This window comes from Jaculus jaculus, chromosome 6 (genome assembly GCF_020740685.1).
Source record: "Jaculus jaculus isolate mJacJac1 chromosome 6, mJacJac1.mat.Y.cur, whole genome shotgun sequence".
NCBI classification, from domain to species: Eukaryota; Metazoa; Chordata; class Mammalia; order Rodentia; family Dipodidae; genus Jaculus; species Jaculus jaculus.
The window spans coordinates 59,220,181-59,235,939 of NC_059107.1; the positions used below are offsets into that span (position 1 = coordinate 59,220,181).

A 15,759-nucleotide genomic window follows, 5' to 3' on the forward strand; every position below is an offset into this window, starting at 1 on the left:
CGTGCAGACTTTCTTACATGGGTTCCACATTCTAAAATTACTTAAGAACCACTGGACCAGGCCTCCTGCTGCTTTGCTTAACCACTGCATTCTAAGTACTCTGCCTCCTTCCCATCACCCATACTTTCTCACAAATATATAAAGGAATAAATAAGTGAATGAATGAATAAAACGAATGATGAAACTTAGCCAGAAACTAGAGGAACCAGGAAAAGGGATCTACTGTTTAATGCATGCCAAGTTTTAGATTGAGACAATTACAAAGCTCTGGAGAAAGATGGTGATGGTTATATAATGAGTATCTTAATGTCACTGAGCTATACACTTATAAATGGCTAAAATAGTAAGTTCCATGCCATGTATATTTTACCATAGGGAAGGAGTTTCCAACACGCACTAGTCCAACAAAGATAAAATAGAAAGAAATAACATTATCTACAGACAAAAAGGGTTCATGTGATTCCATTCAAATGGAAATAATTCAAAAATTCACTATGGCTATAGTTGTATATGTCTGTGAATACACAGAAAAAAAACATTGAATTGTGCATGACACATGAATTATACTTCAATTACACTTCTAGGAAAAAGTACTTTTAATGGTTTTCAATCTAGAACCATGTTTCTTTGAACAAGCAGTATTTAAATTGTGGCCCCACACTCCAGTGACATGCTGGGGAAATGAAGAACAAAATTAACTTAAAGATGGTTTAATGGCTGGCAGGAAAGATAAGGAAGGTCTGTGCACTTGGCCACAGTGGTCATCTAGTTACAGAGCAAGAGCAAAGGTGAGATTATAAAACACACTAGAATGAAGTTATCAAAGACCTTTTTTCTGGTCTACCTCATTCATTAAGCCACTTCTATAGAACAGTTTCTTCATTTCTGCCCCAAGCAGTAGCAGCTACATCCAGGCTTGAAATGGAAGACAGACTTAACTAGTGGAATATCTTGTAGAGAAAGCTATTGGATGTGATCTCTTCTTATTCCAGCTTTGGTAAAGGTAGAAAAGGCAGAGTGTATACACGCAGACTCTGTTCTTCAAAGCTGAAGCCTGCAGAGGGGTGAGCTGAAAAAGGCAGTACAAGCTCACAAAAACACTCAGCTCAGCAGTCAATCCAAAGTACCTGAAAACACAAACAGTACTGTATGAAGCAAGGTGTCTCATGACCTGGATTAGTGTGACAAACAAAGCAGTTAAAACAGAAGGGATATAGGTAGTGATGCAGTTCAAATTTTGAGTAATATCTACCCAAAATATGCCGGGGGAAAACAGGTCGTTAGAGAAAAAGGGCAGGCGGAATTAACACACCATTTTAAGAGAATTAGAATCAGAGGAAACAAGATAATGACCTTTATTCCTATATTCTTTTTCTCATTTTTAAATAATTTCTTAAAATATCTTTATTTACTTGCAAGCACAGAGAGGAAGAGGGAAGAGATACAAAGAAAATGGACATACCAGGGCCTCTAGGTGCTGCAAACAAACTCCAAATGCACATGCCACTTTGTGCATCTGGCTTTACATGGATACTGGGGAATCAAACTTGGGTTGTTGGGCTTTGTAGGAAAGTGCCTTAACCTCTAAGACTTCTCTCCAGCCCACTTGTTTCTATATTCTTCATGCTTGCTCGCACATGCCCCTCATAACATTCTTATCTGCAAGGCAGGCATTTAAACCTAAATTGGGCCCACCCAACTGCCCTCTAAGCACTTTTAAATGTTTATCCCCATATATAGTAATGCTACTCTCACTTTTGGTTAGAAAACTTCTCTTTTCAGATGGCGGTGACCACTGGGGTGACTCAAAAGTCACCAAAGTGCTGAGAAATGAAAGTGGAGTGTTCAGTACTGAGACATCTCCATCACACTCTCCAAGGTCCACTGCAGAAGAGGTGCAAGAAAGAATGTAAGAGCCAAAGGAAGGGTCTGACTGCTTACAATGCAATCTTTTTCAGACACAAAATGGGCCTTGATATTCATGACCTCACAATGCCTGACACTACCTACAAAAGACCTTCATTATAGGAGGAAAAGATCATGACCTCAAAATAAGAGAAACTAATTGCAAAGAAGGGATTCATTGAAGGATGGATTTGAAAGTGGGAAAACACGGGTGGGGTGAGAATTATCAAGGCTTATTGTCTACACTTATGAAAGATGTCAATAAAAAATTTAAAAAGAAACACCTAACTTGGACAAAATCCACAGGGCCTTCATATATATATATAAAATATTCAAGCAGAGAGAGAGAACAGAGAGAATGGCTACACAAGGGCTTCCAGCTGCTGCAAATGAACTCCAGATACACATGCCACTTTGTGCATCTAGCTTTACATGGGTACTCCGCTATCAAACTAAGGTCCTTAGTCTTTGCAGGCAAGGAACTCAACCACTAAGCTACCTCTCCAGCCCAGGACCTTCTTTTAAAGAGCCACATGGGGGTACCAGCTTGAGCTGAGTACCAGAGTTCAATCCCCAGGACCTACATAAAAAGCCAGAAACCATGCTAAGCTTCTGTAACCATATCAGCTGACACTGACAGCAAGATGGGAGGTGGAAACACAAACATGCATACAAACACAAACAGATTTTTTCTTTTAAAGGAGAGAGAGCGCTGGAGAGATGGCTTAGCAGTTAAGGCACTTGCTGCAAAGTCAAAGGACCTAGATTTGATTCCCGAGAACCCACGTAAGCCAGACACACAAGGTGACACATGCATATGGAGTTTGCTTGCAGTGGCTGGAGGCCCTAGGGCACCCATGCTCTCCCTCTCCTTCCCTTCTTTCCTCCCTCCCTCTCCATCCCTCTCAAATAAATAATTAAAACAAAAAAGAGAGAGCACTTCCTGTGCAAGCATGACAGCCTAAAGAGGCCTCAGAGACTGCTAGAGCTTGATTCCCAGAACCCATAAAAAGAAGTGGTTATATCCATGGGTCTGCAATTCCAGTCCTATAGGAGAACAGCAATACACAACATCAGTGAGACTCCAGCTCAAATAATAAGTGGAAGAGTAAGACATAGTGGCATATATCTTGAGTCCCAGCACTTGGGAAGCAGGGGTAAAAGGATAATCATGAGTTCAAGGACAGCCTGGGACTAAAAGTGAACCCTACCTCAAAAATAAATAAATAATGATGAAGGGCCACATACAAGTACATATACCATACACACAAGCAAAAGAAAAAAGAAATAAAAGAAAAATAATAACCTTTCCTTTTTAGGAGGGCATTGAGACTACCTATGTAGCCCAGACTAACCTCAAACCTAAATTCCTCCTTCTTTAGCCTAAGTGCTGACATTAACAGGCATGAGTTTACCATGCCTGGCAACCTCTGCTTTTGATAATGGCAAGTTTCTGCTGAGACCCCTGATAAGGCTAAATATACTTTAAAACTAAAGATCTTTCATTACTTAACCTGGAATCCACCAGGTGTGGTGGCACACACCTTTAATCCTAGCGCTCAGGAGGCAGAGGTAGGAGGATCACTGTGAAGAAGGAAAGAAAAAAAGAGAGAGAGAGAGAAAGGAGAGAGAGAAAGAGGGAAGGAGGGAGGGGAGGAAAAAGCTATTCAAGGGCTGGAGAGATGACTTAGCAGTTAAGGTGCCTGCCTACAAAGCCTAAGGACTCTCCAGGTCCCATGTAAGCCAGACACACAGTGATGCAAGTGTGCAAGGACACAAATGGCACAAGGATGTGTATGCATCTGGAGTTCAATTACAGTGCTGGAGGCCCTGGCACACCAATTCTCTCTCTCATTCTCACATTAAAAAAAGCTATTCAATCAGAATATATTTATTAAAGAGAACACTTCCAAATTAAGTAGTTGATTTGAAAGAAGGTAGTTAAAATGGGTTATTTCAAATATTTTGCTATTTGTTTTTATATATTTTATATATTTGTTTGTGAGAGAATGAGACACAGCAAGAGTGAGCGAGCTAGGGAGAAAGAGAGAGAGACAGACCCCCATCAGGTAGTCCAGGTCAGCCAAGAATTAAACTTCCTAAAATCATAGATCAGGCTGGTCCTGAACATGTGGTGATCCAGTGCTCCGGTTTGGGCCTAGGAATGATGGGATGACAGGCTTGTGACACCAAGCCCAGGTTCTTGATTTTGTGGGTTCATTCTATTTTTTTTATTTAAGTTTTTCAAGGTAGGGTCTCACTCTAGCCTGTAATTCGGTATGTAGTTTTGTACTCTCAGGATGGCTGAGAACTCATGCTGATCCTCTTAATTCTTCCTTCCGAGTGCTGGGATTAAAGGCATGCACCACCACACCCAACTTGAATATTTGCTATTTTAATGATAAAACTTAGTTAGTATGCAAATTAATCCAAATTCTCAAAGAAAAATCAGAGACAAGTAGAAAAGCTTCCTGTTGTAAAATAATCACTTTATGTAGAAACACTAAAGAAAAAAGTGGGAAGGAGATAATTCTTTAGAAGCTAGGACCTACATTATATTTAGGGATGCAGACCTAAGTAGGAATCAAACTTGTTTTTGTTTTTGCTTTTGTGGTGCTAGAAAATGAACCCAGGGCCTCAGCCATGTGAGGTAAGCACTCTACCACTGAGCTACACTGCTAGCCCAGAATCAAATAGTTCTGATGCAACATGAAAACCAGGCACCTTTTTTTTTTTGTTTGTTTTTTTGTTTTTTCGAGGTAGGGTCCCACTCTAGCTCAGGCTGACCTGGAATTCACTCTGTAGTTTCAGGCTGGCCTGGAACTCATAGCAATCCTCCTACCTATGCCTCCCTAGTGCTGGGATTAAAGGTGTGAGCTACCATGCCTGGCAAAGGCATCTCTTTTCTTAAGGTTGGAACTCACATCAACTCCAAGAAAACATCAGGTAGAAATGATTAGCACTCATAACAAACTCACCTTCTAGAAAAGCAAATTCATCCACAGCTTCTATTGCATTATCTGAAACACAAGATAAAGGGACAGTCCCCAATCAGCACAACCCATAGTAAAGGACTTGAAGCTTTATGCAAATAAGATCATTTATAAACTACATCCCTTGCTGTCATAAAATCCTTTTTTTGTTTGTTTTGTTTTGTTTTGTTTGTTTTTCGAGGTAGTGTTTCACTCTAGCCCAGGCTGACCTGGAATTCACTCTGTACTCTCAGGGTGGCCTCGAACTCATGGCGATCCACCTACCTCTGCCTCCCAAGTGCTGGGATTAAAGGCGTGCGCCACCACACCCAGCTATGAAATCCATTTTTACACTATCAATTCTTACTAGATTAGCTACCTTTACTCTAAAAAAAGGCCACATGAATACTGTCCAATGAGGAGTGAGGCAAATCTACATTCCTGTTTTACACCTACACTGATCTTCCTCTTTGCTTTAAAAGTTACCAGAAAAGGATCTGACAATATACAAGGGTTGTGAGATAAAAGACATGAAACCTTACACAAGTACAAGAGTGACCAGGTACAAAATGAGTCAAAATCAAGCCTCACCTTTACCCCCGTTGCCACAGTGATGCCTTAGTAACCAGCAAGAGGGAAGCCTAGCGCAGCCCTCTCTCGTCTACCCCCAGGTACCACAGGGACACTTTACCCAAATCTCTCCTCTGTAGGGTTTTCCTCTTTCCTTGCTGGGCACAGCAGTAGGCATCTTTTGCAATGGTCTCCACGAACAGTTCCTGTGAGGCAAACAACAGAGCAAAAATTAACAGGTTCAAGCCCGCTGAGGAGGTGGGCGATCGTCCTTATAAGCAGGGACAGGAGGGTAAAATGAGACTCAGGCACAGGGGAAGTTCTAGAAGCTAGGACTTCAAGAAGTCTTCCCCAGTTGGCCTGAGCATCATTTCCTTGCTCCCTTACTTCTAAATACCCCGCGCAGTCACCAGCCACTCCTGCAAGTTCCGTGAGCCGTGGGAAACGTGGCCGTGGGGTGCGGGAGCCTCCGCCCATCCTCGCGGAGCACGCCCGGCGCCAGCCCCGCCCCGCGGCCCGGCGCAGCTCTTGGACCGCCCCGCAGCGCCCCGGCCCGCCCCGCCCCGGCCCTCGCACTCCCGCCGCACCGCGGCGCGCGCCAGAATAAAGATGGCTTCCTGTCCCGCCAGCGTCACGTCAGGGTCCGCCTTCACCAAGGCCTTCACTCGCGCCAGAGGCAGCCTCGAGAGGCGAGCCCCGGTCGCATTCGTCGGAGCTTGGGGCTGCAAGGCCACTGCCTCCCCTCCGGAAGCCTCCTCCTCTCGGGGCGTCCCGCTTCCAGCCGCCGCCGCCATGCCCGCCCGGAGCCCGCTGCGCGCGGCCGCCGACTGTGAGCGCGCGTGCGGCCCGATCCTTTTCCCGCGCGGGCGCGAGGCCACGCCCTCGCCGGCTGGCTCCGCCCCTGCGCGTGAGCGGAGCGCCGCAAACCGGAGGCTGGCTCCGGGGCTCGCCGGCCGCCCTGCACTACGACGGGGTGGGCCTTGCGGAAGCGGAAGTCCGGGTCCTTTCCACCGCAGGCTCGGTCAGTGTGGAGCCCCGGCTAGGGTCCCTGCTTCCCGCTCATCGGCGGAGCGCAGAGGGAGCGAAACTTAAAGCGGAGTCCGGGGACACTTGCTTTAGATCTCTTGAGGGAGACGGAGGAGGACTTTGGACATCAGCCCTCAATCGGCACAACCGGTAGTGGAGGACTTGAGGCTTTATGCAAATAAGGGAAGGTGTGCAGTCCAGAAAACCTCAACAAAGGGGCATGATGCAGCCTGGGAAAACACGAAGTTTGTTCGAACTCCGATCACATCAAACCAGATCCCTTTGCGCTTCTAAAGACTATTGAGGACCAAAAAAAAAAAAAAACTTTGTAGCATAACATTGTCGTGACGAATGACTTCAAAAACGAAAAGGCGGGTATCAAAAAAAAGTTTTTGTTTTCCGAGGTAGGGTCTCTCCAGACCAAATTGAACTGTAATTCACTGTGCAATCTCGGTGGCTTGGAACTCAAAGCAACTCACCTACATTTGCCTCCAGAGATTAAAGGTGTGTGCCACCACGCCCAGCTAGGGAAAAAATTAAAAATCAGGGAAGAGTCTCTTACATGTAGCTTAATAGAAAACCAATTGGATTGTGTAGCTGCTGCTGTATTGCTATTGTCCCTTTTTGCATAGCTCTGTAAAACCCCACTGCATCTTGTTGAATGAAAATGAGAAAGGCATATAACCTTAGCATTAAAATCATTTTTGCTGAACGTGGTGGTGCATGTGGGAGGCATAGGCAGACGAATCACTGCGAGTTTGAAGCCAGCCTGGGACTACATAGTTCCAGATCAGCCTGAGCTAGAGTGAGACCCTCCCTCACAAAAGGAATATGACTTTGATCTCACAGACCTCTAAAAAGATCTGCAAGAAGCATCTCTCACTCCTTATGGGTTCCCACACCCCACTTAGAGGAGTAGTTAATATTTGCAATTGTTGCTACAAGGCACAAAAACCTAAGGACCCTGGTTCGATTGCCCAGTACTCACATAAAGGCAAATGCACAAAGCGGTGCATGCACCCGGAGTTTGCAGTGGCTGAAGGCCCTGGTGCTCCCATTCTCTCTGTGTCTCTTTTCTCTGCCTCTCTCCTCTCGCTTGCACACGCTCTGTTTATGTACAAATAAATAAAATTGTTGCTACAATAAAAGTTTATTTTTGAGCCCTCAGTGTGTCCCTAGTTGAAAGTGATTTTATGCAGATCACATTAATTTGTGTAATATTCATAATGTCCTATTTGAGGTAAGTACATAATACTGTTTACAACTGAAATTGAATCACAGTGATAAATAATGTGCCCACAGAAGAATGACCTTGAATTAGATATTGAAATCACTTCCAAATTTATGAAATCTATGTAATAAACTGACTGGATCTGAATGAGGAACTTGAGGGTTATGTGGTGGGTGCTGGGGGGTAAAAAGTGGCTGAAGGCAGGAAATATCTTTGAGCCTGTAAGGAATCTGGCTTTTCATTATCTTTTTCCTAAAGGAATTCCCTCCCTAAATCTCTTTTTCCTTAAACCTGACTCCCTCTCTAGATTTCTTGCTCCCTAAAGGAGTTTCCTGGAAAATCCAGATCTTTATGAGATGAATAACTTCTGCCTTCTTCCTTATCTTAAGCTCTACAATAAAACCTTTCAAAGCTTCACCCTTAAAGGTCTGTGGGTTTTACTCTTTGAATTTGTAGGACAAGAATCAGAGGCTGCTCACTTAGTGGAAGTTTTATGTGCCCATAACAGTCTTACACCCTGACTGAAGGGTTAATAGCCTTCCCTGAAAATTAGAGGGAGCCAAAGAGTTAATAAGTAACCTTAAGATTGGAAGGCCATAAAGGGAGACATCCAGTCCTCCCTAGACAATTCTGCTAAAAAGCCTATTCTGAGCAAATAACTTTGATGCCTCATCATGACACCTTTGGATCATTTCATTCCTTTGTTTAGCCTCATTTTGTACATGAACAGCAAATACAGTTGCAGTTGTCTAGAAGTCAGCATTTACCTTGTCCTACGCTGTCATCTGTGGAATCTGGTTGCCCTTGGAATGGTTTATGAGCCACCAAACTAGCAATTGAGAAGGTCTAAATGCTATCCTAAATCATTTTCATTTTGGTTCAGTGGTTTGTAATATTGGATTTTCTTATTCTCAAAATGTAATGGAATGATTGTGGTATGTATAGTATATAATAAGTGCCCAAAAGAGAGTAATGCCTGAGAATTCAACCTTTGAAATATATTAGTGTAAGTTACTCTGGCATTGTATTATAAACAGATGTATGAAGAGTCAGGCATAGTGGCACATACTTGTAACCCCAGCACTCAGGACACAGGGTAGAAGGATCACCACAAGTTTAAGGCCAGTCTATTTTACATAGTAAGTTCCAGCCCTGCCAAAGCTACATAATCAGACATTGCCTCAAAGAAGAAAAACTAATGTATAAACTACTTACCCAATAAATATACAGTTAATATCATTCATTATCACATCACTGCTTGTAATTAGAAGCATTTTTTAATGTTAAGCCTAATTCCCAGAGAATATCTAGGTTATTATAATTATTTTTCATCAAGGTTGATTTTATTTTTTTTATATTTTGTTGACAAGTAAGTTTTATTTTAAAGTATCCTCTTTTTGTTTTATTATATTATTAGTTATATTGTATATTAAACATGAGTTCCTTCCTGTACAGCAAGCCTCAAATCCAACCAGAAAGCAGTTAGTTACCCCACAAGAGTAAAGTCACTAATTTGGCAGTATGCACATCTTACCTGGATGGCCACTTGCTCAAGATGTACTACTGAATAAGACTATGGGTATTTTTTCTCCCCCAGCACCTTGTGTACCACCTACTGGCATTATAAAAACTAACCAGGAGGAAAGAAGCTTCTGGTTCAGTTCCAGCTTGATTTCTTATGTCCTGCTACTGAAGCATGTGGACTCTACAGCAATAGGACCTGACCATCTAGTTCTGTGGGCAACCAAGAGCAGTGAAAATAGCCTGTATTGTTTGGAGAATTTCATGGGTCTCCTTGATCAACAGTTAAGTGGGGTATCCTACCCCTGGGACTGGGATTTTCATTTAATTAACTATGGCTTCTGGAAATAGCATTATCCACCTATGCAGGGTATCTCCACTCAAGCTCTCTCTTGATTTAATTGTTTTATTTTATTAATTAATTAATTTTTAGTTTTTTATTGACAACTTCTATAATTATAGGCAATAAACCATGGTAATTCCCCTCCCCCACTTTCCCCTTTGCAACTCCACTCTCCATCATATCCCCTCTTCCTCTCAATCAGTTTCTCTTTTATTTTGATGACATACCTTTTCCTCCTATTATGATGGTCTTGTGTAGTGTTAGGCACTTTGAGGTCATGGATATTCAGGCCATTTTGTGTCTGGAAGAGTGCATCATAAGAAGTCCTACATTTTTTTGGCTCTCACATTCTTTGCACCACCTCTTCCACGATGAATCCTGAGCCTTGGAAGGTGTGATAGAGATGTTTCAGTGCTGAGCACTCCTTTATCACTTCTTCTCAGCACTATGGTGACTTTTGAGTCATCCCAGAGGTCACTGCCATGTGAAAAGAGAAGCTTCTCTAACCCAAACTGAGAGTAGCATAAATATATGGGAATGCACATTAAAAGAAATGTTTACCAGGCAGTTTGGTGAGCATAATATATACATTTAGCCAGATCCCAGCAGGCATTACACCCCTAGAGCTCATGACTTCCAATCATAGGTTTTCAATATTAGGCATGTATTCCCTCCCATGGAGTGGGCCTCTAGTCCAATTAGAGAGTGGTTTGTTTCCCCCAAAATAGGCATGAACCTATTGCACCCATTGGCTCATTTGGCCTGGATGGCCAAACTTAAGGATTGTAGTATCCACTGTTATTTATCTCCACTGGTGACTTCTTTCTCTCCCATGGAGCTACATGCAGCATAGCTTTTTCCATCTTTATGTCAGCTGGTCTACATAGAGGAAATTTTCAGCTCAGCTCCTGCAGGATTTCTCAGTGACTTTGCAGCCCAAGCATGTGGAGTCTTCAGCAATAGGGACTTATCATCTATTCCTGGTGGGAAACACAGAGCCTAGACAATGGCCTATAATGTTTGGGGGCATCAGGGACCTCCCTGGCCAACAACTCACTGGAAGGTATCCCATCCCTGGCACTAAATATTTTCTAGTAAACATCTAAGCTTTCTGGATGCAGCATTGTCCAAAACAGTAGGTTTCACACCCTCTTAAATTTTGATTAACCCTCCCCTCACATTTCCTTTACCCAGTCTCTTCCCTTAACCTCATTTAGGCCATTCTACTCCCAGTAATCTGTTCTACTTACATATATACAATACCAACCCCTGTAAGTTCCCCTCTTCTCCCTCCCTTATATCCCCTTTCTATCTTACAGGCCTCTGCTACTGAGATTTATTCCAACTCACAAGAAAGTGCAAACATTTGTAGCTACAATCCACATCAGAGAGAGAATATCTGACAATTGGCTTTCTGGGCCTGGGTTACTTCACTAAGTCTAATCCTTTCCAGGCCCATTGATTTTTCTGCAAATTTCATAATTTCATTTTTATTTACTACTGAATATAAATTCTTGCCTAAATGTACCACATCTTCATTATTTACTCATCAGTAGAGGGACATCTAGGCTGGTTCCATTCCAAGATGCTGTGAATGCTCACAGCAATACACATGGTTGTGCAAGTATCTCTAAGGTAATGTGAATCCTTAGGATATATACCTAGAGTGGTTTAGCTGGGTCATATGATAAATCTATATTTTTAGCTATCTCAGGAACCTCCACACTGATTTCCACAATGGCTGTAGCAGATTACATTCCCAACAACAGTGTGGAAGAATTCCTCTGTCTCCACATCTTCACCAGCATTTATAGTCATTAGATTTCTTGATGATAGCCATTCTGAGGAGATGAAATCTCAAAGTAGTTTTAATTTATATTTCCCTGATAGCTAAGGATGTAGAACATTTTCTTAGATGTTTATATACATCTGTATTTCTGTTTATATACATCTGTATTTCTTCTTTTGAGAACTCTATATTCAGTTCCATAGCTCATTTTAATTGGGATTTTTGATTTCTTATTATTTCATTTCTTGAGTTCTTGGTATATCCTGGATATTAATCCTCTGTCAGTTGTATACTGGCAGAGATTTTCTCCCATTCTGTAGGTTGCCTCTTTGCTCTATTCTCAGTGTCCTTTGCTGTACAAAAGCATTGTAATTTTGTGAGGTCCCAGTGGTTGATTTGTGGTTGTATTCCCTGAGCATCTGTAGTTATATACAGAAAGTCGTTGCCTAATCCACTATGCTAAAGGGTTTCCCCTACCCTTTCCTCTTGCAGATGCTGAGTTTCAGGTCTGATATTAAAGTCTTTGGTCCATTTGGACTTAATACTTGTGCATGGAGAAATATAAGGATCATTTTCATCCTTCTACATATAGATATCCAGTTTTTCTAGCATCATTTGTTAAAGAGGCTCTTTTCTGCAATGAGTATTTTGGCATTTTTGTCAAAAATCAGGTTGCTATAGCTACCTAGACTTACATCAGTGTCCTCTGTTCTGTTCCATTGACCTATGTGTCTGTTTTTATGCCAGTACTATGCTGTTTTTGTTACTGGAGCTCTGTAATACAGGTTAAAATAAGGTATGATGATACCACCAGCCTTATTTTTGTTGCTCAAAATTGTTTTGAGCCAGGTGTGGTGGTGCATACCTTTAATCCGAGCCCTTGGGAGGCAGAGGTAAAGGATTGCTGTGAGTTTAAGGCCAACCTGAGATTACATAGTGAATTCCAGATCAGCCTGGGCTAGAGCAAGACCCTACCTCAAAAAAAAATTGTTTTGGATGTTCAAGGTTTTTTCTGCATCCACGTGAGTTTTAGGATTCTACTTTGGTGAAGAATGCCATTGAAGTGCTTTTTTTTTTGGTTTTCCGAGGTAGGGTCTCACTCTAGCTCAGGCTGATCTGGAATTCACTATGTAGTCTCAGGATGGCCTCCAGTGATCCACCAACCTCTGCCTCCCAAGTGCTGGGATAAAGGTGTATGCCACCATGCCTGGCTTTTTAAAAAAAAAATTATTGGCAACTTCTAGATTTATAGACAATAAACCATGATAGTTCCCTCCCCCACTTTCCCCTTCACAATTCCACTCTCCATCATATACCCTCCCTCTCTCCATTAGTATATCTTTTACTTCGATGTCATCATCTTTTTCTCATATTATGAGGGTCTTGTGAAGGTATTGCTAGGCACTGTGAGGCCATGGATATTGAGGCCAATTTCTGTCTGGACAGTAGCATTGTAAGGAGTGTTACCCTTCCTTTGGCTCTTACATTCTTTCCACAACATCTTCCTCAATGACCCTGAGTTTTGGAGGGTATAATAGAAATGTTTCAATGCTGGATACTCCTCTGTCACTTCTCAGCACTATGTTGCCTTTTGGGTCATCCCAGTGGTCACCACCATCTGAAAAGAGAAGCTTCTCTAACCAAAAGTGAGAATAGCCTTAACATATGAATATGAACATTAAATGTAGTGCTTTCAGGGTAGTTTGGTGAGAATAGTATATGCATTTAGCCAGACAAAAGCAGGCTTTATACCCCTAAGGCTGAGGACCTCCCCTGCCATAGGCTTTTGAATAGTTTTCGATACTAGGCATGTATTCCCTCCCATAGACCGTGCCTCCAGTCTAATTAGACAGCAGGTGGTTCCCCCCAGAGCAAAAATGCCACTATTGCACCCATTTTTGCTTTGTCTGACGAAACTTGAGGCTTCCAGTGTCCACTATTTTGACCACTGATGACTTCTGTCTCCCATAGGGCTGCATGCAGTGAGCTTTTTCCAGCCTTCAGTTGGCTGGTCTATAGAGAGAAGGTTTTCAGCTCAGCACCAACTTGATTTCTTAGTAATCTTGCCACCCAGGCATGTGAAGTCTTCAGTAATAGGGTCTTATCATCAGTTACTTGTAGGAAACCAAGAACCTTGGCAATAGCTTGTAATGTTTTGGAGGCAACAAGGACCTTTCTGGCCAACAAGTCACTGGAAGGTATCCCATCCCTGGCACTGAAAATTTTCTAGTAGCAATCTATGACTTCTTGATGTACCATTATCCCAAAAAAGTAGGCTTTCATATGTTTTATTCAGAATTTCTTGAATTTTGGTTGACCTTCCTCCCACACTTCTCTTACTCAGTCTCTTCCCTGGCCTTACTTAGTCCATTACACTCCCTATAATCTGTTCTTCTACTTACATACATACAATACCATCCCCTTATTTCCTTCCCTCTCCTCCCTCCCTTATACTCCTTTTTAGCTTACTGGCCTCTGCTACTGATTTTTGGTTCCAACTCACACCCAAGTCCAAACATTTGTAGGTAGGATCCACATACGAGAGCGAATATGTGACATTTGGCTTTCTGTGTCTGGGTTACCGAATTTATAATCCTTTCCAGTGCCCCGGCCAGTGGGGAGTTAAACAAGGACCCGAGGGGAAATTAATCTGGATGAGAGACAAGAAACACAAAGAAGACCAAGTCTAGAGTCTGATCGAGGTCTCAAATTTATTCAGGCAAGCACAAGCTTATATAAAATATATAAAATAAAACTTTCTAGACAATGCCTACATGCCTAAAGTCTGCTCCACAAATGCCTCTGTGTCTGAGGACTGTTTACCAAGGCCATACAATAAGGCCTCTGTGCCCAGAGATCCAAGACCAGCTGCAGTTTTCATGGTCAAAGAGAGCTACAGCTCCTAACATTCCAGCTCCACCCATTTCTCTGCAAATTTCATAATTTCATTTTTCTTTACTGTTGGATTGAACACAGTTGTGTAAATGTACTACACCTTTATTATCCATTCATCTACTGAGAGACATCTAGGCTGGTTCCATTTCCTAGCTATTATGAATAGAACAGCAACAAACATGGTTGTGCAAGTTTCTCTAAGGAAATGAGAAGAGTAATTAGGATATATGCCTACAAGTGCTATAGCTGGATCATATGATAAATCTATTGTTAGCTGTCTCAAGAACATCCACACTGATTTTCACATGGCTGTATCAGACTACATTCCCACCAACAATGTAGAAGGGTTCCCCCTTTTTCACATCCTTGCCAACACTTATTGTCATTTGTTTTCTTGATGATAGCCATTTTGACAGGAGTGAGATGGAATTGCAAAATAGTTTCAATTTGCATTTCCCTGATGGCTAAGGATGTAGAACACTTTTTTAGATGTTTATGTACCATCTGTATTTCTTCTTTTGAGAATACTCTATTTAATTCCATAGCTAATTTTTTAACTGGGGTGTGTGATTTCTTATTGCTTTGTTTGTTTAGTTCTTTATTCTGTATATTAATCTTCTGTCAGATGTATAACTGGCAAATATTTTTCCCCATTCTGTAGGTTGCCTCTGCTCTATTCACAGTGTCATTTGTTGAACAAAATTTTTATGATTTCATAAGATCCCAGTGGTTGATTAGTGGTTTTATTTCCTGAGTAATTGTGGTAAGATTCAGAAATCATTGCCTATGCAAATATGTTGAAGAGTTTCCCCTACCTTTTGCCTCTAGAAATTTCAGAGTTTCAGGTCTGTCATTAAGGTCCCTGATCCATTTGGACTTGATTGTTATTCTGGGAGAAAGACAAGGATCTATGTTCATCCTTCTACATATATATATCCAATTTTCTGGCCCTACTTCTTGAAGAGGCTCTCTTTTCACCAATGAATATTTTTGGTATTATTGTTAAAAATCAGATGTCTGTACCTGCCTGGATTAACATCTGTGTCCTCTTTTCTGTTCCATTGATCTACATGTCTATCTTTGTGCCAGTACCATGCTGTTTTTGTTACTATGGCTTTGTAATACAGCTTAAAATAGAGTATGGTGATACCAACAGCTTTATTTTTTGCTCAAAATTATTTTGGTTATTTGAGCTTTTTGGTGCTTCCAAATGAATTTTAGGATTGTTTTTCTTATTTCTGTAAAGAATGCTGTTGGAATTTTAACAGATACTGCATTAACTGTGTAAACTGATTTTGGTAAAATCAACATTTTCACAATGTTGATTTTTCCAATCCAAGAACATGGGATGTCTTTCCATTTCCTAGTGTCTACTACAAGTTCTTGCTTGAGTGTTTTAAAGTTCTCATTGGAGAGATTCTTCATGTCCTTGATTAGGTTTATTCCAAGGTGCTTTTTTTTTTTAAGACAATTGTAAATGGGAGAGATTCCCCGATTTCATCCTCCA

The 15,759-nt window shown here is 41.7% G+C and overlaps 1 protein-coding gene across 1 annotated transcript; it reads right to left on the reverse strand.

Annotated features, from left to right (window-relative positions):
- Positions 1-578: 578 nt before the first annotated feature.
- On the reverse strand, positions 579-6,249 carry LOC123461584 (DNA polymerase epsilon subunit 4). The gene is made up of 4 exons (XM_045152618.1): positions 6,035-6,249; positions 5,569-5,653; positions 4,884-4,925; positions 579-1,127 (listed from the first exon to the last, which is right to left on the reverse strand). Exons 1-4 carry the CDS (start codon positions 6,239-6,241, stop codon positions 1,114-1,116), a joined length of 348 nt encoding a protein of 115 aa, XP_045008553.1. The 5' UTR covers positions 6,242-6,249; the 3' UTR covers positions 579-1,113.
- Positions 6,250-15,759: the final 9,510 nt, after the last annotated feature.

What these genes read in the sequence shown, in the direction of transcription:
- LOC123461584 (XM_045152618.1), bottom strand. Translation starts at nt 6,241, where the DNA reads ATGGCGGCGGCGGCTGGAAGCGGGACGCCCCGAGAGGAGGAGGCTTCC. An exon ending in TTATTCTGGCGCGCGCCGCG is followed by an intron (nt 5,654 to 6,034) that starts GTGCGGCGGGAG and finishes TTTGCCTCACAG; the next exon opens with GAACTGTTCGTGGAGACCAT. An exon ending in CCTACAGAGGAGAGATTTGG is followed by an intron (nt 4,926 to 5,568) that starts GTAAAGTGTCCC and finishes CTTGTGTTTCAG; the next exon opens with ATAATGCAATAGAAGCTGTG.